The 25,109-nt window shown below is 49.2% G+C and overlaps 1 protein-coding gene across 3 annotated transcripts; it reads left to right on the top strand.

The window, feature by feature from the left end:
- Positions 1–1,909: 1,909 nt before the first annotated feature.
- Positions 1,910–24,628, top strand: FKBP6 (FKBP prolyl isomerase family member 6 (inactive)). Of its 3 annotated transcripts, XR_010071973.1 has the most exons (9): positions 1,910–2,199; positions 3,513–3,602; positions 4,084–4,286; positions 5,448–5,567; positions 6,624–6,818; positions 7,149–7,258; positions 9,841–9,932; positions 21,903–22,259; positions 23,788–24,628. XR_010071973.1 is itself a non-coding variant. In XM_063341310.1 (8 exons), the coding sequence occupies exons 1-7, from the start codon at positions 1,995–1,997 to the stop codon at positions 9,917–9,919; spliced, it is 1,002 nt and encodes a 333-aa protein (XP_063197380.1). In that variant the 5' UTR covers positions 1,910–1,994; the 3' UTR covers positions 9,920–9,932; positions 21,903–22,324. The 3 variants fall into 3 exon arrangements, 2 of the variants coding, with proteins under 2 accessions (XP_063197380.1, XP_063197381.1); XM_063341310.1 differs by lacking the exon at positions 23,788–24,628 and having other exon boundaries at positions 21,903–22,324; XM_063341311.1 differs by lacking the exons at positions 5,448–5,567; positions 23,788–24,628 and having other exon boundaries at positions 1,913–2,199; positions 21,903–22,324.
- Positions 24,629–25,109: the final 481 nt, after the last annotated feature.

Here is a 25,109-nt window from a genome sequence, read left to right as displayed (position 1 = left end):
TCCTGGCGCACCAAGTCTGATGGACGTCACTCAGCTTCTCTCGACCAAGTTGAAGATTTCCACCCCATTGGAGGGGTGGATGAGGCAGGTGGTGGGACCAGTGTCCCCTTGGCAGGACGGGGAGCTGAGCCGCTCCCCTCCTGCACCCTCAGCCCAGGCAGGGATGTCCCTGCTTGCTGGAGAGAGCCCAGGCAGCCTCTTGTTGTCCCCTTCTGCTCTGAGGACAGTGACACACCCCCACGAAGGGCTGCCCACCGCCCTGCCGCACGGGTACAGGTACACACATGATATGACTGGAGCCTTGATAAGAGCTGGCAGTGTTTGCCTCTGTGAGTGGCTGTCTCCCTGAGTCACACTGGGGTTTCACTCATCCGCACTGCTTGGGTCAGCAGAAATGTTCTCAGCAAATGCACAAATCCAGGCTGGGCAGAGAATGGATGGAGAGCAGCCCTGAGGAGAAGGACTTGGGGGTGTTGGTGGATGAGAAGCTCAATGTGACCCAGCAATGTGCACTCACAGCCCAGAAACCCCGCACAGCCTGGGCTGCATCCCCAGCAGCGTGGGCAGCAGGGTGACGGGGGGATTCTGCCCCTCTGCTCCGCTCTGTGAGACCCCCCTGCAATGCTGCCTCCAGCTCTGGGGCACCAACAGCAGAAGGACACGGAGCTGTTGGAGAGGGGCCAGAGGAGGCCCCGGAGATGCTGGGAGAGCTGGAGCCCCTCTGCTGTGAGGACAGGCTGAGAGAGCTGGGCGGGTTCAGCCTGGAGAAGGCTCCCGGGAGACTTTAGAGCCCCTTCCAGTCCGTAAAGGGGCTCCAGGAAAGCTGGAGAGGGACTCTGGATCAGGGAGGGGAGCCATGAGGCGAGGGGGAAGGGTTTTAAACTGGAAGAGCGGAGATTGAGATGAGATGTGAGGAAGAAATTCTTGTCTGTGAGGGTGGTGGGACCCTGGCCCAGGTTGCCCAGAGAAGCTGTGGCTGCCCCATCCCTGGAGGGGTTCAAGGCCAGGTTGGACGGGGCTTGGAGCAACCTGGGCTGGTGGGAGGTGTCCCTGCCCAGGGCAGGGGGTGGCACTGGGTGATCTTGAAGGTCCCTTCCAACCCAAACCATTCTGTGATTCTATGAAAACACTTTCTTATCATCTAAAGCTCTTTTTCGGTTGAAACAGTGGGGTTTTTTGTTGTTCGGAGAAAACCTTTCATTCTTTTGGAAAAGACCAGAAGGAAAGCCAAAGCGTCGCTGATCCAGTACGGGGCAGGGCACGAGCATGTTTTTGTCTGACTGTGCAAAGAATGGTTTCGTGTAATTACTCTTGTTCTGGACTTACAGCCAGCCCACAGCTTCCATCTCAGCATCGCCCAAGGGGAGCTGGGGCCCAGGAAGGTTTCTCAGACAGGAGGGTCCAGCCATGGGGGAGGACAGAGGTTCGGGGACTGGCCTGGGGCGCACCCCTCAGCCTTCAGGCTGCAGGTCTTCGGGCCGCAGTAAGGCGCGGGTGCTCCGCTGCGAGGGCTGCCAGGGGAGGACGGGGACGTCCCTCCCTCGAGGGGGCCTTTCCTGCGGCCGCGGGAGCGCCCGAGCCCAGGCCCCAGGCGCAGGCCCAGCTCGGGGGAGCAGGCCCGGGCCCGCGGGTGCGGTGCTGGGGCTGCTACCAGCGCCCCGCGGGGAGAACCCGGCCCCGGCCTGCGAGGGGCCACGCCCGGCGGGACCCTCCGGGTGTCCCTGAGGGAAACAATGCCCGGAGGAGGCCGCTCAGCCCCGCGGGCCCGGCGGAACGGACTACATCCCCCAGGGTGCTGTGCGCAGCGCCGGGCCGCCGCCGTCACCCATTGGCCGGTGGCTGCGCAGAGACACGTCATCCCCGAGCGGCGCCGGCGCGTGGCTCTTAAGCAGCTTGTTGGGACGCTGTCGCTCCTCGGAGCGTGATTGGCTGAAAGCGCAGAGCGGGGCGGGCTGTGATTGGTGCAGAGGGCGCGCGGCGCGGGGCGGCAGGCGATGGCGGGGGGCGGCGGGGCGGAGGGCGAGGTCTGGCCCCGGCCTGGTCCCGAGAGCGGGCCGCAGCCGGCGGGGCGGGCAGCGGCCGTGTTCCCCTTCCAGTGGCTGTCACGGGCCTGCGACCTGAGCAGCGATGGCGGGGTGCGCAAGGAGGAGCTGCGACCTGGCAGCGGGCAGGCCATACCCCCGGGTGCCTCCTTGGCAGGTAGTGCTGGGCCTGTGCGGCCTGTGGTGCTGGGCAGACTCAGGGGCCCTGCTCACCTGTGGGCTGTGGGGGGCCGTGTGGCAGCAGCTGGGCATCCCCCTGTCATAGGGCCTGGCCTGGTTTTCACACCTTCCCCAGGGCCCTGTGCCCACTGTGTCTGCCGCCAGCCAGGCCTCCTGCAGCGAGTGCTGCGTGATCTCACAGCTCTGCTCCCTGTGGGTTTGGGTGCACTCAGGGGTAACGTCGTGTCCTGCCTCATGGGTATAAGTCTGCAGGCTCCACTGGCCATTTCCTGAGCAGCTTTCTTTATAAATGGCAACTGTTAATCTGTGGCTAGCAGGACTAAGAAAACCTAAAATCTTTGGAAGCATAGACTGCAATCAGGGTCTCGTGCTCCTCTATGTCATTTACGTCTCAGTGCAAGGTCCTTGCTTTGCTCTGTGTGGCTGCGCCTGAAGTGTGTGCTGGGGGAAACCTGTTGTAACAGATCCCCTGAACCTCTAATGTTGAGATGCTGGTGGCTGGCCAATCTGTGTGTTTTGGGCTTCAATGTGAGATCAGAACGAGAACTTAAAAGTACTTATATAGTAGTATGTCTTTCAGTTTCAGACACTGCTCTCCCTTATCAGTGTTCTAGCACTTGGGATACTCTGTTTAACTTTTTGTGGCTGACAGATTAAATGAAAGGGCATCCCGACCTTGAGAAAAGCAGGATTTCCCGGTCTCGCCTGTGTTCACCGTACAGAGAAGTTTGAAGCTGAAAGTGGTTCACGAAGTGCAAGGGCTTGGTGCTGTGTCAAGGGAAGGCCATTACAGTGGGTTTTGTAACTGAGTGAGCACTGGGGTTACCTGTACAGCTCTCTGGCGAGTGGGCAAGCTTGGAGGCGTACATTTCCCTTTTGTTTCTCTTTCTAGGGCTCCAGCTTTGGTTGGGAAAGGCTTGATTACGCATTTCTGTAGATAATTGGGGCATTTTAATTTCTACAGCTGAAGTTTCCATTCCAGTTCTTAGAAATACAAAATCACATCTCTTGATTAGAAAGGCATGAACACTGTGAAGTGGCTGGTTTATTTCGTGTTGATGTTAAAACACGATGAACACCAATTGGCTGCTTGGATATGACCAGGTTTTTGGTACAAAGACAAGGCAGTTTGTGCTGCCTCTGCTGTTTTGCAGCAGAAGCAAGAAAGAAAAGCAGGATAAAAGGATGATATTCCTGTTGCAAAACAAACTCCCAGTGTGGTTCCAGTGGTACTGTTACTGGTATGAAATCATACTCTTGCTTTTCTCTTCTCCTCGGTTTGGGCTGCAGTGAAGTACTCCGGGTACCTGGAACACTGTGATGAGCCCTTCTGCACAAACTGCTACAACAAGTCTCTTAGGCTGATGAAACTTGGAAAAGGTAGGTTTGAGTCAAAAAGTTTGTGGTTGGACTCGGGGTTATAAAGACCAGGCCATTAACATATGTCAATTTAAATGCTTTTTAGTATTTTTAGGTTAGTTGAAACCTTTAAAACTTATTAATCGAGTCGAAAAGCCTCCCGCTTCACACAGGTGATGGTGAGTCTGGAACTGATCACCCTCTGCCTCTCTTGACTGTGGGAGTGAGCAGCGGTGCCCGTGCTGTTGGTGGCAGCGGGGGTGCTTGCTGCCTGCCCTGAAGCAGCTGCTTGTCTTGGTGTTTTTTAAATCACCTGAGAGATGTCACTGTTTACTGTGTGCTTGGTCCCAGCAGCAGACTGCCTTGATAAGCCATAACAGGGCAGTTGACCCTTGTAGTTGCCGAGATATGAGGTACCAAGCACTTTTTCCTCCAGGCTTCTGCAGAAATTGTTGTTTCCAGGTTTGTGATTCTTATGACCTTCCATTTCTTGTTGCAACAGATATTACGCTGCTGGGCCTGGAAATTGGCCTGCTGACAATGAAGAAGGGAGAGGTGGCAAGATTTGTCTTCACGCCAGATTATGCCTACGGGCAGCAGGGCTGTCCTCCTCTTATTCCCCCAAACGCCACAGTCATGTTTGAAGTGGAGGTGCTGGATTTCCTAGACTCGGATGAATCTGACGCATTCTTTGAATTGACTGCTGTGAGTTGCCTTAATAAGGTTTGAGACTTAAATCTGGAGGCCAAACCTTTGTTGTCTTTTCCTTCCAGTTGCTGTTGCTCATGTGTTACGTATGTTTAGCTTAATTGCAGGTGCGGTTATCCAGACCCTGGGCTGCTAGCTCCACGCTGATATAAATGTATACCCTCTAACGCTGCCCCTGCATGCCTTGCTCTGTTTGCAGTCCTGTGCAGAGGGAGAAGTTGGGTGCTGCCTTTGTTTTCTCCTGTGTGCTTGAGTCAGTGGAATGATTTCCATTTATTTTTAGCTTTACAAGAAACCTCACGCTTTCACTAGAGGGCACCAGCTTCCAGGAATTTTTCTGAAGGAACAGTAATGAGCTATATGTAAAAACCCTGTTCAGTACACAGCGTTCAAGTGCCACCCCCCTCACCTCCCACCCTTTGTCTCTGCTTCTTGGCTGCTCTCCCAAGTGCTTCTTCACTGTTCACTTTCCTCCCTGGTGAGTTACGGTGTTATTGTTAATTCCCCCTTTTCATGTAAAGGGCTTTGGACTGTGGTTGTGGGTCAGTGAGTGGGGCACAGGCAGCAGCACTGGTGGGGGAGGTCCTCCTCCTTCCCTCCCGCTGCTGCACAGGCCACTTTGTCCGCACGTAGCCCTGCGAGCAAACCACACTTGTTGCAAGAGAGCTTAGTCCCCTTCTTGCCAGTTGCCTGCCCTTTTTGTCTAGCTGACCTCTCTGTGAGCTGGTTCAGACTTGGAAACCCAGAAGAAAACCTGTCCCTGGATTTTTATCTTTTTTATTATTGTTGGGCGTTTTTTGTTGTTTGGTTTTTTTTCGTTGATACCTCATGTGGGTGTCAGGCTGGTTCCAGAGCTGGCCTGAGGCAGCCACCTTGGGTGATTCTGAGCCATTTAGAGCGATGGAGCCTTTCAATCAGCTTCACCTGACCGGGTTGGTAGTACTCTTCAGCAGGAGTTATCAGCACAAGAATGGTGTCATGTTTCAGCCTGGCGAAGGGAAATGCCACGTCGTGGTGGCCTGGCTGGACACTGCAGGGGCCTTGGAACGGCCTGGCTCCTCCTCTGTGAATAGAAGGGGACTCTGCAAGACTTTCCTATCTGAGCTTTCTGCTTGCTTGCTTTTGTTTGAGCTGAAGTTCAGGTGTTTCTTTACACAGGAGCAGCAGGATACATTTCCACTACAAAAGGTGTTGAAAGTGGCAGACACAGAGAGAGAGTTTGGCAACTACCTCTACCGTAAGCAGCAGTTCGAGGGTGCTAAAGAGAGATACAAAAGGGTATGACACCAGAAAAAAAAATGTGTTTTCCATTGTGAAAAGCTGTGAAAGCAGCGATTATTAAGTGCTAGCTCACCACAACAAGTACAAGTTAGAGATCGAATAACTTCATTATATTTTCCAGGCATAATTTGTTATTTAAGAACAGATCTTAAACACCTGCTTTTGTGTGAGCAACAATGGTAAATGAAGGAGGAGAAGGGTTAGCAGAAATAGGCAGAACCCTTTTCTTTCAAGCTTGCTCCCTCTGGGCTCTAGCCGAGATGGAAGGGTACATCTCGGGGGCTCTGCGAGCCCCGAGTGATTTATGTGGCTGGCTGCTGAACTGGAGCCTTTCAGGTCACTTTCTGCTGGGAAATGGTATAATGCAGCATGGCCTTGCATTGCAGCAGCATGCTGGTTAATGCTTTGAGGAATAGCCTAGAATCCCTGCAATCTGGAAACAGAGATATCGCTGTCATCCTGGGCACCCTACTTTTAGCCTTCCCATTGGGAATCGCACAGTACTTGTGGATGATGGGAACCGCTGGAGGTTGTCTAGTCCAGTCCCCTGCTGAAGGAAGGTCAGCCACAGCAGCAGGCTTGCCAGGACTCTGTCTGTTCAGGTTTTGAACGTCTCCAAGGACAGAGACTCTGCTGCCTCTCTCAGTAGGAAAATACTCAGTTGTTCCTAAACTCGAATGCATCTGCCTTCATTTCAGAATCACAGAAGTAGTGAGGTTTTGTGAGATTTTTCTTGGTGTTTCTTTGTAACAAAAATAATATAAATTTCTTTTCTCTCCATAAGATTTCTTTTCTGTCTTTGGCCTTAAAATCTGGATGTAGTATTTTTGTTCTGCTGCTTTCAAGTCCCTTGATAGGTTCTTCAACCTGTAGTCTTATGGCTGAGCTGGTATCATGCTGATAATGCCATGCAGTATATTTAGAGTTTCGCTTATTACTATTTTTAACTGACGTAGGTAAACAGAAACATGGGTGTAGCTGGCTGATGAGATGGATTTCTCACTTTCCATAACAGATTTGTTGTGCACTAGTACTTTTTTCCTGTCTGCTCAGGCCTTCTCGATCCTCGGTCGCAGCCCTTCCAGCGAGGCAGAGCAGTGTCAGATTGATACTTCCAAGTTGCTGGTGCTTCTGAATCTCTCGCTTACTTACCTGAAACTGGAACGTCCTGCCCAAGCTTTGGCATACGGGGAGAAGGCCTTGGAGATTGACCAAAAAAACGCCAAAGCGCTGTTCAGGTGTGGCCAGGTGGGTGAAAATAAATTCCTCTGGTAGCCACATCAAGGAATACCCTGCTCTGACTGTGGCTGTGGAGAGAGCCTCGAATGAACCGAGGAGAACCACTAAATTCTGGGCCAGGCCTCCTAAGCCGTTGCAGCGGTCAAGGTGGTTTGTCTGTGTCTGACCTGTTGGAAAATCTGTCGCTCTGTAAATCTGTCACACAGATCTTTTCATGGGGGATTCCCGAGCTACCTGAATCTGTCTCGGAAATGTTTGTGGCTGCACGTGTTTCAGGCCTGAAGAATGGCGGTGAGGCTGTATTTATCTTACAATGCATCTGTCTTCTTTCAATGGCAGGCTTGTCTGTGCATGACAGAATACAAAAAAGCACGGGATTTCCTGGTCCGAGCTCAGCACATACAGCCATTTAACCACGATATTAACAATGAGCTGAAAAAGTTGGCAAGGTGAGAGACCTCCTTTCCATCCCAGTGGAAGAAAGAGTGCCTAGACAGGCTGGAACACCCACTCAAAAAATATTTAATATGTTTAAAAAAAAAAAAAACAAAAAAAAACAAAAAAAAAACCAAAAAACAAAATACAAGACTTCTGGGTTAGTAAGCAACTTGGGGAAAATACAGAAGGTTTCTCTTAGTGTGGAGACAGCTGATTCAAACATTTTGCAGACACAGGGGTTACAGGTGGTAGGTAAGAAGCTGAGAGCACCCACTCTTTCCATACAGTTTCTCTGGGGGGCTGTGGGTGCTCTGCTCACTGTGAGGAGGTAGGTCAGGGTGATGACAGGGAGACGGGGGCTGCTGAAATGCCTCGAAACCAATGAAATGCAGTAGGCTAGTGTTCAAGCTGGTAATGTTCTGGATTAATAAGTGTGACTTTCATTCCCTTTAAGATGCATTGATTAATTACAACAGCATTTCTGCACAGCGAGTACTTCAGTGTACAATGCTACAAATACTAACGTTCGTTAAAAGTGAATTTCATGCTGTCTTGGAGGTAATAACTGAGCAATCCTGAAGGCAAACTTTCCTTGCGCCCACAGGCTGAGTACAGCACAATCCTGCCAGCTTCAGTCATGCCCTAGCCCCACCAAAACATGACTAACGCCAGCCTCTGCCCTCGTTCTGTTCTTCCCTTTGAAGCTGGCAAAAGCGCTAGCTGGTTCCCCAAAGCGTGTGCTGTACTTCTGGCACTGCTCACAGACGCAGAAAAGGCGATGCAGTCTCTAGCTTCAGAGATCACAAAGCAGCCCTTGAATATGAGCCCTCTTCTTTTGTGTCGCTGCTAGGCATTTGCAGAAAGGCTTGTAGGCAGCAGTAATGTCTCTTGTTAGAGTAGTGGGTGCAGCTGGAAAAGCTGGTCTCGTGAGCTGGGTGTCTTCACCAGGTAGTGTTTTGGTAGGGGGTTGTCCTTGCACGTCGGTGTCCTATATATCCACCTTGTCTTTAATAGTCTGAGGTAACACCAAGTCTTCAGACTTGTTCTGTTACTTCTGAAGCACTAAGAACTTGAAGGCAGTATTAGCTGTTGGTCTGGAAATCTGAAATAAACCTCTTCTATTCATCCTGATTTGCCTCTGGGTACGTAGCTACCAAATTGTTAGGTAAGCGCAAGTAGTTATGAAATAGGTCTGGATGGCTGGCAAGCTGCTCTCGGGGGCTTGGTACGTGGGTAGTGTCAAAGATCCTGGTACAGTGCTAGAAGTCCTGATTCTGGTAGGCTCGTGTGTTTTCTTAGACTCGTTTGAAATACGTTGGCAGGTAAAAGAGAAATCTTGCTAATAATGTTGAGGTTGTGCTGCCAGGAAGCAACAAGGCATTCCGCCTTCGGGGAAGCAGCGGGCAGGCTCGTCAGCTCTGACTGGAGATAGCAGCACGTACAGCTAACGCATGTGTCAGTAAGCTGAATATGCGCTAAACCACTGTTTTGGAGTTTCTGCTTCAGTGCCACTTAAAATTGGTGTATTTTTTGCTTTGACTATGACAAAGAGTGGAATTAGTATAAAATAGACGAAGACAACGTTATTGGGTGGTGTTGATTATGCCATACCTCAGTCTAGATCCAGTAATGCTGCCAAACTGCCTTGCCTGAGAAAACTCGTAATGTGATCTGGTAAATGCTTCGGAAATGGAATATTCACTGAAAGGTGAAATAGTTGTGAAATATAAAATTTCACACTTTGAGGTTCTGGACCCAGGAGTGCTGATGGTAGGGGGTCTGAGAGAGCATCAGCCAGTGTCACATGTGTGCTGTTTCTGGTGTGGTGCACCAAAACCCTTGGCTTTTGACCTTATATGGTAGCAAATGCAGGAAAGCTGACCATGTGGGCAGCCATTGATCCCTGAGACGGTGCCCAAAATGAATCACCCTCTGGCTCAGGGATTCCTCACCAGTGAGACCTCATCGCTGGTGAGGTGAGAGCAGAGGGTGCAGAGGACGCTGTGCTTGGAGAAGCAGCGATTCAAATGGAGCAGTCTGGGAAGCTGTTGCCATGCTAACGTGACACTGCAGGGAAGTGAGAAGGGAGGAACCATCTGCCCTGTTGTCCACTTAGTCCGGACACAAATCACTGCTGTCTCCTACCCTTCCTCTGCCTGGATTTGGTGTCAGAGGTAGATGTCCTGGAGTAGGGTGCTTGGACGATGTCTCTTGCTAGGTGTTGAAGGAGCTTACATAAGGAGTGGCACAAATGAGGAAACACAGAACTAGATGGCAGGATACAGGTGGGGGTTTCTTTGCATCATTACGCGCTTGCAAAACTGGTGTAGAAAGCATCTGAACATCTACTTCACTAATAGTCGGCAGTGGAGCAGAGACCCAAGGTCTGGGGATGAGGCCCAGGGTTTCCAGCTCTCCTTCCCTGACATGGCAGAAAGAAAGGCTTGGAGGAGCTGCCTCTTTGCTACCAGCACACTCTTATGTTAGGCTAATGTAGTTATATAGAAAAAAAAAAATTATTTTCTGTTTGTGGCACTGATGGTTGGGTGGGCAGTCCGCAGCCTGTGATGCCATGCTCTGCTCTAATTTCCAGCTGCTACAGGGACTACATGGAAAAGGAGAAAGAAATGTGCTGCCGAATGTTTGCCCCTCTCAACTCGTCTTCTGGCTAACCAGAGAAAAAAGGTAATCAAGTTGTGACAAAGGCTGAGGTTTCTCAAAACCTCTGCCATGTATGAACTGTGTTTTCAGGTGGGGAACAAAATGTAAGGTAATGGGAGTGGGTGGAGGGGAAGGGGTGGGATGGTGGGGTGAAACACTGCTGCACTGTTGGCTTGGGGAATCTTTCCTACGAGGCGTGCTGGTGTGGGACAGGAACCTGAAACTGGCAGCACTTGAGTACGTTTGGTTTTGTTGTTTCCTGTGCTGCTCATCCCAGCTATTCCTTGTCAGACCCAGGGGGAGAAATAGCTGTGGAGTCTTGCTTCTCTGCCAATTAAAAGAAACAAACAAAAAAAAATTGTTCCTGTCAAACTTAAGAATTGGATTTCCTCCTCCCCTCCAGCGCTCCTGTCTGGAGCTGTTGGAGTGCCTCACTTCAGAAAAATCTAAATATTTTATTTCTGTTTTTTTTTTAAATATTAAAAAACCTGTTTGTATAGAAAATTTCAAATAGATGTTTTGGACTCTTTAAAGCCTTAAATCTTCTAGCAAAGTTGACAGATTTATAAATGCACAAAGGCTCTTTCATCATTCTTTTTTTTTTTTTTTTTTCTCAAAACCTTCAGGGGGTGTAAGGGGGAGTGGAAATCTTTGCTGGTCTCTTGCCTCAGGGTAAACCCTAGGGATAGAGTTGCAGAAAATGACAGCAGCCTTCTGTCAGAAAGCATCACCAGCACAGGGCTGTCAGAGTTTGCTGCTGTTCCCTCTCACGCAGTACAGGCAGTACTTCTACCTGTAGAAGATGAGGATTAGCAGCCTTTCTGTCATCAGCAGTGCAAGTGCAGGGTGCAGGTCGGTTATTTTAAGGTTGGCTCTTTTGTCTGTGCTTGTGAGGAAGCTCGGGTGGTATTAGAGGAGGAGGTTTGACTGAAGTGCTGCTTCCTAATGCGACGCAACCCTCTTCTGGCTGGATGTGCCTCCCTGCTGTAGCCTTCACCCCTGTGCCCCGCTCTGAGCTGGGCATGTTGTTAAACTGTCTCGGAGCAGAAATTCTTCTGCCCTGGGTTCAGGATGATGCTGATCACATCGGTGAGCAGGTGCCTGCCCCCAGGCAAGTAGCTGTGAAAGGGGATTTAAAACTGATGTGTGATTTTGCCAGCATGGGCAGGAAGTCCACAGCTCCGGACTTGGCAAGGAGGCTTCAATTCTTCACTTGCTGAATTTCAGAGACTTGCAGTTTGGAAGCCTGTAGGACTTGGCTCTTGTGTCTGATGATAGTACATAGCAGTGCCTGACCTGAGACGCTTCTTGTGTTGATCTGTGCATCAGTTGGCCCTGCTTTGTGGTGGGAACGCTGAAGGAATGTGCTGGTCTGCTGGTTCACCAGACAGGTCCTCCACTGGCAAGGTTGCGTGGCCTCTTGTTTCCCAAAAAGTGGCTTGCAAAGATGCTGATTTCCACACAGTTGGTGTGATGGCACGTAGCTGCTGTTGTAAGTAAAACAGTGTCTTCAGTTAGTAGGAGACTGAGAAGTGCAAAGGGGAAGAGAAAAAGAGAAACGAGGCAAGTTTAAAGATTGAGCTGAACTGTTCATCAGCCAGAGTTTCTCCACTGACTCCTGCCGATGCACGTGTACAGCGCTTTCCTGGAGTTCTCCTGCCTTACACAGCTGAGGGACAGTTGTCAGCCAAAAAGATTTCTAACCTCCTTTGAAGTTGATTTTACTTACAGCATTAAAATAAACTAAGTGTTCCAGACAAACATAAATCACTGAGACCTACACGAGAATCTACTATTAATTCATGGCAAGAAAAATCCCTTGCAGGAGGAGGTTCTTGCGGGGCAGAGCCTTGTGCTAGCTGGAGGTTGGTTTGCTGCTGCGTCTTGCTTAAAAACTTCATTACATATTTTGAGAGGAGCAAAGCAGTTCCAACTGGAGCTCCTGCTCTCTATCAAAGGCGCTGCTGATGAGTCAGACTTGAGGCAGAGCATTCTTTGGTGTTTTCTGACAACTTTGTACAAGTTCAGTTCAGGCTGTACTTGGTCAGCGTGACAGACCTGCTTCATCCTTTCTGTCTTACGCATTTAGTGAGTAGGTGGCCTGTGAACACTGCCTGTAGCTCATGTTTAATGATCCGGTGGAATCACAACAGCTATGGAAAACTTTCCTGTGTACCAGCTGGCAGGCACTTGTTAAGCGTTGACCTGACCCGTTGTCCAGCTTACCAGCTAAATGACTGGGAGCTGTAGTTGTGGCATTTTTCATCCTCCTGGCACACTGCGACATCCATCCCCCTGCTTCAGAGCTCCTTCCCAGGTGGGTTTGCTCTGTCTTTTGGTGAGTTCTGCAGTGGTTGCTCCGTCACAGGGACAAATGCTTCACTTCTCTGTACTTAATAGTCCAGGGCTGTGTTGTATGTTTCGCATAATGACACTCAAACCCAGACACACTTGAATATCTTCATTCTGCCTGGCGTTTCTGTATCCCTCTCGCTGTAGAGTCTGACCACAAACAATGTCTTGTTCAGAACAAATTGTCTTCCTTTTTAACAGAGTTTCAGGTCAGAATAAGTCTTCTTTTTAGTGAAATGCAAGGCCACTTGTGATGCTTCCCAGAGGAATTCAGAAATACTCAGAGGGAGGGAACAGAAGCACAGACACTTTCTTAAATCCATCCTGCTGCAGTTCCTTCCAAAACCAGTGGCTTGAATCTTGTGTTTACCCCTCGTTGGGTTTGGGTTATTTGTCTGACTCTGTACGCTTTGTGTGGTGCAGACACGTCAAGCCAGGTTACCTGGGATGTGCATAGCTGAAAGTCCTCCTCTGTGTACCCTAAATTGCAGGATGGATGGGCTGAGGACCGTGGGCTTATTGGATCTTTATGTTCTTTCTTGTTTGAAAGACCTGGAAGAAAAAAAAAAAAGGAATTTCATATTGTTGTGGTCCTCCATGACCAAGAGAGTGGGGATAAATTCCCTAGAAATGTCTGGATTCTAGTAGAGGGTCCTTGGTGATGGTTTTGTCCTGGAAAGATAAGTCTCTGAGGTTTTTTTATTAAAGGTGGGACAAAGTTGAAAGCTTGCCTCTAACGTGTGTCTCAGCTCAATACACAGGAGAAGTGGTCTCAGTAGTCGAGAGCATACAGGGAGGTGTTCCAGTGAAAACAAACAATACTTAAATTATGACAGGAAACTATGACTCTGAGGTCAAACTTGAGATTGCTACGAATAGCAGGGTCTAGGAATTCTGAAGCCATTAATTGGTGAGAACTGGCTGCGGAACTGGGGCTGTGTCACCAGGTAGAAGGGACTATAATTGGGCTTAAAATCAGCAGCGGTTGCCAGTTAAACTGACCTAATAAGCTGAAAGAGACTTGCAAATAAACTGAGAAGTATGTGCATAACACAGTCAAAACTCCTGCCTTGGGAAGGCTCCAGACTTTGATTCAACAGCAACTTGCTCCTTCCCCTCCTGCTCTCCCTTATTATTGAGCAGATCTAAAATGTGCCTCCTGCTGATGCTGTCCCTACCCACTGTGTTAAAGCTGAGCAACAGAGAACCGGCAATTTCACTTCTTCCCTTAGAATATGCAAATTATTGTACCACCGAGATGTCCTGTGCTGTGAAGGAGATTGTGAAGTATCTGCTTTATGCTGAGCATTGCTGTAGCGAGCGGGAAGCCTTGAAGGATGACTTAATTAAGCATTCTCCTTGCTAGGCAGAGGAAGGAGAAAAGCTTTAATAAGGTTGGGTTGTTGGGTTGTTGGTTTGTTGTTTGTTTTTTTTTTTTTAGTTTTCCCTCCAGATATCTCCTCTCCTAGCATAGCATCTTCCTTTCTTTTAGAGGAGTTCTGCAGTTCATGCCTGTGGTAGTACCTGTAATACCTCTCTGGAAGACTGGTAGGTTCTGGTCTCTTCTAGACACTGTCAATGGAGAAATGATGGCACCATCTCTGCTTAGGGATGCCCTGCCACACGTGCCTCCTGATCAGGTGTACAGGACACATATCCTTGGTTTGAATGCACTAGAGGTGGCTTTTCCCAGACCAGGAGGTCCAGCCTGGGCTTAGAAGTGAAAAGACGATGTGAAATGGATAGGAGTGAGACCCATGCAATATCTCAGTGCCCTACCGTGCCCATCCTCCAAGGCGTCAGTGAAGTGAGGGTTCTCCAGCCTCATCAGAGGACTGCTGTGGGGCCCAGCTTGGAGCCATCCTCTCTAAGACTTAGCAAGCGTCTAAAGTCTGGGGTTCTCCTTTGCGTGCTCAAACACGAAGCTCCCAGATCAGGTGGGAGCAGGTTCCTGGCTGTGTTTCTCCTCAAGCTCCTTTCTGCCTGCCCGAGGCCACCCAGCACACTTGTCCTGGAAAGGACGGGCTGAGCCCCCGGTGAATACCCTTGTGTGGGCTTTTATTTCTCAGAGCTTTCGGCAGAAGCAGGAACATAAAACATGCTGCTGTTACAAATAAGCAGAGAGTGAAAAAGATGCTGGTCTCTTTTCATTCCCATGATAATACTTAGTTTGTTGTGCAGGTAGAGCTTAAAGAGAATGGTCTGTTTGTAAGATGTGAATTTCTTTAAGAAGAAAGTTTTAGTTTTGCACAACGTTCAGAGTTACTGGTCTTCGCTTCCAGCAGCAAGGATACGCATGGTTATTTTAAGGTTTTCTCTGAAGTGCCATTTTTAAAGTCTCCTTTCTTCAACCGTCGTGTTTCAGTTGTGATAAGCTGTATGAAGTGTAAGTAAAAATGTTTTGTTACCTTGATGGGTAAAAAGGCAAATTGGATAAACCTACACCCAAGTAGGTGGTGACCAAACCGATTTTGGATGGGAGCTGGCTGCAGGTGCCTGTGACTCATATGCCTGCGATCAGGTTACAGTGGGCCTGTGCTGGTAGCTGGGGCACAGAAGTCCCCAGTGCCGCTTTTGGTCCTTGTGGCATTACAGACAGTGGTAAGCAGCTCTCCCTGCTGAACCAGGCAGAACTGGCACACCTGGCCACCAGTCCTGCTGCTCTGGGGTGCTCCAGGCTTTCTCTCTGACCTAGCAGGAGAAATGTCTTTAGCCTGTCTATTTCTTAGTCTTAAATCTGAGGATTTTAAAAGATCATTCCTTACTCAGCGAAACAAAGGGCCTTTTTCCGTACTTTACTGTTGTGTGCTGGGTCTTCTAGTCCAGTTTCTCAAAGGAGTGTTGAGTGTAGAGGACTGTTACTGTGCCTGTGTGAAGAATCCCGTATCCTCTTGGGCTTGGAGGACATTGCCACCTCCAGAGAGTGAAGGATGTTTTTCACTGCCTGACTTCAGAGACATCTTATCCTGAGCAGATAATCTAAATTATCTGCTGAGCTCAATAATCTAAATCACTGTGCATGGATGTGGGCCAGCTGTGGCCTGGCTGGTGTACCCATGTATCCTGCCACACTGGGGTTAGTGTCACCGAACATGGGTGTCCCTGTGTCTTGCCGCTTCAGCGTGGCACTGCACTGAGGACTCTGCTGCTGGAACCAGGTGTCAGAGCTGATAGCAGCATTCAGAGCAAAGGGGAGCTGACACAAGCAGAAGGTAACTTCAATACACACTTGGGAAGAAAAAAACTTCAGGTGATGGTGGTGCGAACCGTGCCCTCATGGCTGGTTTTTTTTTTTTGGGGGGGGGGGGGGGGGCCTTCCATGGGCTTTTTTTTTTTTCTTATTCCATAGTCTCCACTTTTTTTTTTTTTTTTTTTCAAATGAAACTACAAAATTTGAATGACTTGATACCATAGGCTTCAGGTGAGATCCTCTCCTGATTACGAGAGGGTGCTGGTCCTGGTCAGGGTCTCATGAGCCCTGCCAGCTTTCCGCTCCAGCAGAGTGAGCGGTGAAACTCTTGACAAACTTCGGAAGAGTTTAAAATGCTCTAACTGGACATTGCAGTAGCTGTGGTGATACAGAGACAGCTGAGGTTACCAAAAAGAGTGCTAAGTGCCCTCAACAGTGTTCATTGTGGTTTTGGGAAATCCTCTTCTGCACTGCTTGTGAGGTACCAAGCATTGTTGGCCAAGTGCAGCCCTGCCATGGGGTGTCCTTTCTGTCAGCAGCGACACAGAGCAGCTGACAGGGGACTGGGAGCTGCATCACCGCTTGAACAGCACTGGGGCATTGAGCGCTATGTCTGACATTGTGGCAACATCACTTCTCAAAAACACAGTGTTATGGTTGTCAGCACCAGGAGGCAGGAGATACTAACAAGGGCTTCAGATTTGGGGAATGCTGCTTTTGGAAAGACTTTTTGCTTAAGATGCAGGGAGTGTCTTGGCACTGCTGTGAGTGGGTTTGCAGAACTGCAGAGTTATTTCCAGGAAGGGTAGACATGACCTTCACGTGCCTCTCCCACTGCCCACCCTGCTTTATCGGGGACCTGTTGATTTGACAGAATGCTGAGTATTATTGACGTGAAAGTTATCTGAGCTCTTGAAGGACTGGGAGCTGCTGTAAGGATCAGTTTCATCCCAGACTTGCTGGATGAAGTCCTTTCTGAGTCAGAAAGTGTGTGTTGAAGAGTTCATCCTTTCTTTCACCTTCCCATAATTGTGCCTCTTCTGAGACCTCTTGCTCTCTGAACAAGTTGTTTTGTTGCTTTGTCTGGGTGCTGGTCTAAGGGGCTTTTTTTGGAAATGGTTGGGAAAGAGCTCTGCTTTCTGTTTTTCCTTTTTTGCTTTAGGTATCCTTGTCCCATCAGAGATCTGAGCAGGCTTGACAGATCCTTCTTCCATCAGCTCAGGTTGAGGATCGTAGTGTGTGTCATCAGCATTCAGGGTCTTTGGAGTTGAGACTTGTTAAAGATCTCCAGAGAATTCATCCTGCCACCGAGCTGTCTGTCTAGCTTACAGGCAGTGCTTGAAACTCGCTGAGGATCATGACAAATTGACTTGCAAAAAAAAAAAAAAAATCCTAAGAAAAAAGCACGTAAGTGCAGATCTTCAGATGGCAATGGATGTTCATATAGCTTGGTGTTATAAATGAGGAGTAGTGCATCTGCTCCTTGCACCGTCATCTGAATTTGGATGCCTGGTGCACCTGTGATGGGAGAAAGCTCGAGCTTTCAGCCACGGGGAGTCTCTGAGCATCTGTGTGTTTGTGTGCTGCCGCACTCGGAAGATAGCTTCACAGCCATCTTGGCCATAAAAGCGAGCCACTTGAACCACAAACAGCTGGACATCCCCAAACAACACGTTCGAGAAAGAAATGAGGGTATGGTTGACTGCAGAACTGCTTCCCTAGAGAGCAGATAAGTGGTACCCTAATCAGGCAATTTTCTGAAGGCACGTCGCGTTCTCAGAGACAGGCTCCCTGAGATGGCGATACGTTGCGTTCCCTCTAATAGTTGTCCAGATAAAACCATGATAGCCTGGTGTCGTAAATAGCTGTTTCTTCTCCTTGTATCAGGGTGGCTTGCCCAGCACATCTCATTATCAGCTAGCTGATAGCACCCTAGCTGTCGCTGGGCTTTCTTCTTGCCATTCGGGAGAGCTGGAGCCTGTCAGTAACCTCTCGTGGCACCCACGTGGTGCGCTTCAGAAGGAGCTTGGTCACCTCCTGGTAGTGGTGGTTTTTCTCCAAGCTGTCGTTTCGGAGTGGCAATTTCTTTTGGACTTGTCAGGGTTTGAGTGAAGAGCACTTCTTGGGCAATTGCTGTTCGAGGATGTTTTAGCTCCTCTGCTGATCCATGCTCCAGATGCCTGCACGTAACATCTTTTCCGAGTGTGCTCATCTGGAGCTGTGGTGTGAGATGGACCATATGCTTCTGACTGCCAAGTCAGAACTTTCCTTCCATTCTTCTCCATGGTCAGTGAGAATCCTATTTAGATTTGAGCAGAAGTGTTGGAAAAAAAGGCATTCTGTCTCCCGTAAGAGACATGTGGAAGCTACGTTTCCCTGAACATCCTTTAAAAGCACGTCTCTGGGATGGAACAGCCAGGCTGAGCCTTGCAGGCTGCCCTCCACGAAGCCGATGACTGGATTGCTTCTCTTGAGGAGTTCTCTTCTCACTGGGGGTTATCTCAGTGCTGCTTCAGAGCGTGGGTTTAATGAGGGCTGAACTGGCAGGAGCGGTGCTTTAAGTGCATGCTTCTTACTTTCCAGTTTTCCCAAGCTTCGGCAAAAATCTTGCCTGCTGTGTTTGGTGCCTACATGACACTTCCCTGCAGCCCTGCTAGAGATGGAGGCAGGAAAGGGGGAGCCGGGGAAGATGCGGCAACAGTTCTTTATGCAAGAAAGCAGCTTAAACAAATTTTAAAGCTGTAGTTAAACATTAACTGTTAATTATGGCTTTAATGCAGAGTAAAGGTGACTGTGATTATAAATGACCTGTGACCTGGCATGTTGCTTACTGTAAATTGATGATTGACTGCCTCGTCTTTCTGAAGCATGAATTAACATAGCGGGTACCGACAGACTTCTGTCTGAACTTCAAAGCGAGCGTGTGCCTCGCTGGTTTTGGTGGCTGAGCTGCTGCCAACCTGCTGTTAAGGGAAGGAAACAAATATTGGAGCGGAGTCCTGGTTGGAGCACGCTGTTCTCCTACCTGCAAGGAGCAGCGAACACTTTGAACGCGATCCAACTCTCTGCGTCTTCAGGGCCATGTGTTTCCCCTCCACTTCTCTTTTGATTGTGTAGCCATTAGGTGGAAATGAAAGAGATGAACTGATCAAACACTCCTTGAAATGGCTTTAGGGTTTCGGTTTGAATATTTTTTTAATTAGCTTCATGTAAAGACTTTATTACTTCAAATAGCAGCCATGAAACCAGAAGACTCACAGTTTGATCCTTTGTTTTTATGGTGCATGAGAAGTCTCAGTAGCTGTAGGTTTTATACCCAGCTAGACACCCCAAACCACAACTAACAGCCGGTGGAAACATCAAGTGATTATCTTTTAAGTATGCCTATCAGGGACACATAAAAGGAAGTGTTGTGTGGGGATAATATTAGACTGACAAGAAGCAGAGTAGAAGTCAGTTGCATTTTTAACAGGGGCAAAGATGCTTTTCTCTAATAACGCGTGGAACACTACAGCGCATCAAGCGTAATTATTTTTTTCCACCGTAGAAACCTTTCTTTCCTTGTCCTAGTTGCTAGAACTTTTATGCCGTGAACTGGAAAAATGATTTAAGCATTTCTACCTCTGATCCGTTTTCAAAGAGAAGAGATCAGCTGAAGTGTCCTCCAGTAGTTTTCCTTCTTTAGGGACTTCATCTCCCCCTTCTCCTGGTCAGGGTAGGTGTTAGAAAGCGCTGCCAGCCTGAAGCTGACTGGGACTGTCTTGCATTACAGTGAACCTCGTTAACTCCCAGGTTTGGAAGATTTGGCAATAAAAGGTGGCCTGTTAAATGAGACTGTAACACAGGATTTCGTGAGTCTGGGTGAACCGCGACAGTGACTCTGCACTGACTTGGTGCTGTCAGTCCTAGTTTGTGCTGGGGAAGGAGTCTTCACTTATGTGTTTCTGGCAATCTTTAAAGTTCCTCCACTGTTTTGTGCCTTTATTATCCCGTGCTTTAAATTGGGGGCAGCCCTTGAGAGAGGGACATTGTCCTGATTCAGGCTCAGTTTTCTGGCAGGGTGGCGTTGGAGTCACGGGTTTCGTGTGGCTCTGAGCATACAGACCGACTAAAACCCGGCTGCTTTGGGGTCATTGGGGGAGGATGAGTAATCTGGTCGACCTCATAGCTAACCCTGCTCTGAGCAGGAGGTTGGACTAGAGACCTGCTGATGTTCCTTGCAGCCCTAATTATCCCGTGATCCTGTGGTGCCTTTCAAGGATATATAATGAATGAGGTGTGGATTTTGAGCATCATGTGATGCTTCATCTCCTCATCCTTTAGTCTGCAAACCGTCTGTTTTCCCTCACAATTACTGCTTTTTTGCCTTCTGGTTAGCAGTCTGTAAATTGATATCCTCTAAGGAGCAGGCTTCCCTATTTTGCTACTACTAATCGGACTTAACATTTGCAGAGATTGCCACGGCAGCCGAGCCGGCTGAGTGAGCCGTAGTGGCTATGGCTGCTGAAGGAGTATCAAAAATTGGCTTGAGCTCCTGGTATTCTTGAGCTGAGAGGAGATAGGGCATCTATCGAATGTACCTCCTTTGATCCTCAGAACTTCTGTAGGAGACAGATAATGGGTTATCTTGTGGAAAGGTTTTGTTTTGTTTTTCCTTCTGCTGTTTATCCTGTGGATGACGGAGGGACGAGGCTGACTTTTTCAGTAGTGTTTCGGTGCCATCTGCGCTCTGACCAACTGGGGAAATACCCCCTGTATCAGTATTCCTCTGTGAGTATTTCAGGTGCCAGTTGCAGCAACGTTGCGAGCAGCAGGATGTTGAAATACGCAACAGGCACATCGGAGAGCAGTGGGAATGTGTGCAGAGTGTGTTTTATCTCAGGTGCTTAATGGCTTTGGGGACAAGAGGGAACTCCACGTTATGCTTGCGTGGACCACAGCTCTGCCGCAGATCTTGCAGTGTTTGACCAGCACTTGAAAACGAGCTCAAACAGCTTGTCGGGGACAGGAAGGAGAAGGTGCTGTTTCTGTCTGCAGGTGGAGGGGCAGAGGGGAAGCACAGCTCGGAGAGGCACTGGAGGAGCAGGCGAGCTTTTGGCAGCAAGGTTAGCGTAGCCATGTAGAAGGTGAGGCAGGCGAACCAAGTCAGGGTTGGAAAAGTGCAACTGCTGGGAAGCGTGGGGTGACCCTGTACAGGAAGGTGGCCTGAAGGGTGTTCTCAGGGTTTCTCTGAGGTGGACCTGCTAGTTTTGAGTTCCTAAAATTATGGAATGGTTTAGGTTGGAAGGGACCTTAAAGATTATCCAGTGCCACCCCCTGCCCTGGGCAGGGACACCTCCCACCAGCCCAGGCTGCTCCAAGCCCCGTCCAACCTGGCCTTGAACCCCTCCAGGGCTGGGGCAGCCACAGCTTCTCTGGGCAACCTGGGCCAGGGGCTCACCACCCTCACCGCAAAGAAATTCTTCCCCAGATCTCATCTAAATCTCCTCTCTTTCAATTTAAAACCATTCCCCTTGTCCCATGGCTCCCCTCCCTGATCCAGAGTCCCTCCCCAGCTTTCCTGGAGCCCCTTTAGGGACTGGAAGGGGCTGGAAGGTCTCCCTGGAGCCTTCTCTTCTCCAGGCTGAACCCGCCCAGCTCTCTCAGCCTGTCCTCACAGCAGAGGGGCTCCAGCCCTCCCAGCGTCTCCAGGGCCTCCTCTGTCCCCGCTCCAACAGCTCCGTGTCCTTCTGCTGTTGGTACCCCAGAGCTGGAGGCAGCACTGCAGGGGGGTCTCACAGAGCGGAGCAGAGGGACAGAATCCTCCCCCTCGCCCTGCTGCCCACGCTGCTGGGGATGCAGCCCAGGCTGCGGGGAGTTTCTGAGCTGTGAGTGCACATTGCTGTGTCACGTTGAGCTTCTCATCCACCAACACCCCCAAGTCCTTCTCCTTGGGGCTGCTCTCAAGCCATTCTCTGCTCAGCCTGGATTTGTGCTTGGGATTGCCCCAACCCAGGGGCAGAACCTCGCACTTGGCCTGGTTGGACCTCATGAAGCTGGCATGGTCCCACCTCTCCAGCCTGTCCAGGTCCCTCTGGGTGGCATCCCGTCCCTCCAGCACGTCGACCGCACCACACAGCTTGCTGTCATTGGCAAACTTGCTGAGGGTGCCCTTGATCCCACTGTCCATGCCACCAACAAAGATTTTAAACAGCACCGGTCCCTGTACCAACCCCTGAGGAGCACCATTTGTCTCTTAATACTCAGTTTCCTCCAAGTCCTATGTGAGGAAGCTGAATGAATTTACGGGGATTTCACTGCACCCGTTCCACTCGTGCTAATCCATAAGATTCTGGGTGTTTCAGGGCCACCGCAGACGTGTGCTAGTAATGAATGACCATTTAATGCTAAAATGGAATAAAATCTACAGGTGATCCCTGTGGGACACTGACTGTGTTATTTTGTTATCCTAGGACCTCACCAGCTGACAAAAAGAGTGGATCTTGGACAGGATGGAAACCTACCTCTGGGCACACGGAGATCTTGGCATCGTGTCTATGTTTTGGGAAGAGGTGCAAGAGCACTGTTTTGTTTTGAGAGCGTGAAATGGAGGTTCTGTGGTTATACACAACCTATTTTCTAGACTTTGGTTTGTTTGCCATATTCTGAGGCTGTTGCCGGAAGAACCAAGTCCTGCTGCAGAAGGGAAGAAGGTGTTCCCCCTCCCTTGCGTACTCTTTGAAGAAAACTTTCCTGACACCCTACTTCTTGCTTTTACAGGATCTGTAAACGGGAGTAGGATGCTGTGAAGTTCTGTATTGTTTATACAGGTTGTTCTTTAAAAAATTATGTTTGATATTTTTGTTCTGAGAAAATAAACTAACCTGAGAACTAACACTGGCAGGACTCATGCCGATTTATTGTGCAAGAGTCCTTTCGGTGTACGGAGCTGGAATTTGGAAATAGGATCTGGTTTGTTGCTGTATAGGTAGCTCCCTTCTTGGGCGACAGCATGTTATGCTCTTTGTTTTGGGTGAAGGTTCCTGTGAATCTGGATACTAAATTTCAAATTAAGAATACCAGCTTTATCCCCTGCAAATATTGCTGACTCCTCTCTGGCTTCTGTCAAGTTGGTTTCCTTTTGGAGCAAAATCCACTCTGTATCGCCCATGCCTCTCTGAACATACACCTTTATTAAACGCAAAAATCAAATGCTCCTTGGTGAGACAGTGGCAGGTAGCTACAAAACTAGCAAGAGGCCCTGAAGGAGGAGGAGGAACCTGGTAACATGAAACGATGTTTTCATGGCATTTTTCCTGCACGTATTTGACTAGGATGGATAATGTCTTCTAAACATGATTCAGTGCCTTGTTGACTTGCTGGGCAGGGAGGGTTGCCTGTAGTCACTGCGCGATCCAAGGCGGCTGCTTGCCAGGAGAGAAATGTCTGAAGTATTCTTGTTCTGCCAGCGTCTTTATGGCTTTTGGATTCCATACCAACACGCTCTGACTGTGTCTTAAAATAAAATGCCCTCTCGGTAGGATGTCCCAGAGAGGAGGGCGGGCTGGGGAAAGGTTAGGAAAGCTTTGGGTTGGCAGCACCTTGCAAGCACGCTTCTGGACCCCGCTACTTGTTCTGGTCCTCTGTGCTTTTGGAGAAAGGATGGCTTGCTCTCCGAGAGGAAGTCAAATCCTGCTGTGCTACTTAGTTTGAAGAAGAGAGACCTAAAGGGAGTGTAGGGTTTGGGTTTTGTCATCTGTCCCCTAAGAACAATTCCAGTGATTATTTTTTCCCAGATCTACTTTTTCCCAGAAGACTCCCTGAGTCTTCCTGATGATCAGAAAGGAAGAAATGGAGTTACATGATACTAATTATCTTAATTGTACACTGGTGGTGCTTCATCCCGATGAATAGCATCCAGTGATACTACGCACCTGAAACACAAGTGTTGCGCGGAAAGTTGTCGGTGAGACTTTTAACTGAGCTGAACAGGCAGCTCAAATCGCTCGTTCTGATTTAAATATCCCAAGCTTGGGCCCTCGCGTGTCCAGCGGCTGGCTTCTTGGGTTTGGACTTCCACTGCCATTGCGGCCAGGGCTTCCCAGCTGTCCTCCTGTCACAGGCAGCCTTGTCCCGTCTGCTTGGCATTGCTCTTCTCCCAGGAGGGTGTTAAAACTGTCCCCCCCACCAGTCCCCGTTGGGCTGGCGACAAGGGGAGGTGGGTGTCTGGCCGAGTCCTTTCTCCTGGGTCGACACTAGATGGCAACGCCTCCCTCGTAATGCGTTGCCGAAGGCAAGTGCTTCAAGGGTTCGTTGCTGATGGGCTTTAAATCTGGATATTGGTCTTTTTCTACCCAGATTGTTCTGATAACCTGCTTTTATCGGAAGCTGATACCTCTTCCCTACAAGCAACGGAGAACTTTGTGCTTCCTGACTGTGGGATAAGATAGTTCTGAAGACATAAGCGGGGCCCGGTTTCCCAGCAGGAGATGGCTGTGCCTTTCATGGAGCCTCCTCAGGCTCTGCTCTGACGCGGGGCGTGCTGGCATTTCTCTGACAGCCTTTAGGTGCTGGGGTTGAGCGAGCACAGGCAGCTGGATCAGCTAATGGAGACTTGGCGCATCCGTGGCCATTGATGACCTTGCAAAGGCCGGAGTTTCTGCTCTCCAAGCTGCAGGGACGAAACTCATTGGGGAAGGGCGTTGCACCCGCTCAATCTGAAACATAGAAATACATGTCAGTGGGATGGCTCGCTGTGGCACATTGTAAGCCTCTGGAAGGTCTGCTCCTGTCGTCCGCTGCCAGCGGTGCACGCTGCAGGAACAGCAACTGCCCTCCCCTCGGCTGTCGCCCAGTCCAGGCCAGTAACTTGTATTTGACCTAGAGTCTGCCTCCAGGTTGATGGCCAGTTTACTGCTGCGTGAGAGCCTTCCTGTGGTTAACTAGACTTTGATGACGTGCGTTTTTCAATTTTTTCTTACCAAATAATGGTGAAAAATTACTTTCCTGATTTTTTTTTTTTTTTTAATTAAAGGAAGAAATACAAACTTTCAGCCTCTGGGCAAAATCAAAGATGTGCTTGGATCTTGACTAGGCATTAAAACAGAAATACAAGTCCTTGAGCAAAACAGACAAAAATCTCTGCAGGGAACTTCGCTTTCTGATTGTTAATAAAAAAAAAAAAAAGTGGACCTTTGAGACGTTTGCTACTGGAATTTTTATTTTTGGCCAAAATGCCTCTTCTTCACCCCCCCTTCCCCTCCATTAAATAGTTTGAGGAACACCTTCAGGGTGTTCACTGGGAGAAACTGTTGCAAAGGTTGGTTACAGCTCAGAAGTGGTCTTGGTCTTGTATTTCCAGTTTGGGTTTATCAAATGTCAACTTGCAGCTCCTGAGCTTTGCCGAGTGTTTGCTCAATTAAAGTGTTATCTGCTATCATATGATGTTTTCCTGGCATCGGTGTTTAAGCGAGAGCCTGAGATGTTGTGTACCCTCAGCCCACCTTGCTCCTTGGGCTGCAAGACAAAGATAAAGCCTGTGTGAAACATGAATCACAGCCCCTGGGTGTCAAGCTGGGTGTCAGGTCTCCCAGCTCATTGCCCTCCCCTTGCAGCTCTCCTCCATACCGGCGAGCCCCCAGAGGACATGGTGGAGACGACCCTGTTCAGCGCCTGTCCCC

This window comes from Chroicocephalus ridibundus, chromosome 7 (genome assembly GCF_963924245.1).
Source record: "Chroicocephalus ridibundus chromosome 7, bChrRid1.1, whole genome shotgun sequence".
In the NCBI taxonomy this organism is placed as follows: Eukaryota; Metazoa; Chordata; class Aves; order Charadriiformes; family Laridae; genus Chroicocephalus; species Chroicocephalus ridibundus.
The sequence above is the reverse complement of the archived record's forward strand: the minus strand, read 5'-3'. Positions and strand labels throughout refer to the sequence as shown.

Coding starts and splice junctions, on each gene's coding strand:
- FKBP6 (XM_063341310.1), top strand. CDS start 1,995: ATGGCGGGGGGCGGCGGGGCGGAGGGCGAGGTCTGGCCCCGGCCTGGT. Junction 3,603..4,083: donor GCTGATGAAACTTGGAAAAG/GTAGGTTTGAGT, acceptor TTGTTGCAACAG/ATATTACGCTGCTGGGCCTG. Junction 4,287..5,447: donor CATTCTTTGAATTGACTGCT/GTGAGTTGCCTT, acceptor TTCTTTACACAG/GAGCAGCAGGATACATTTCC.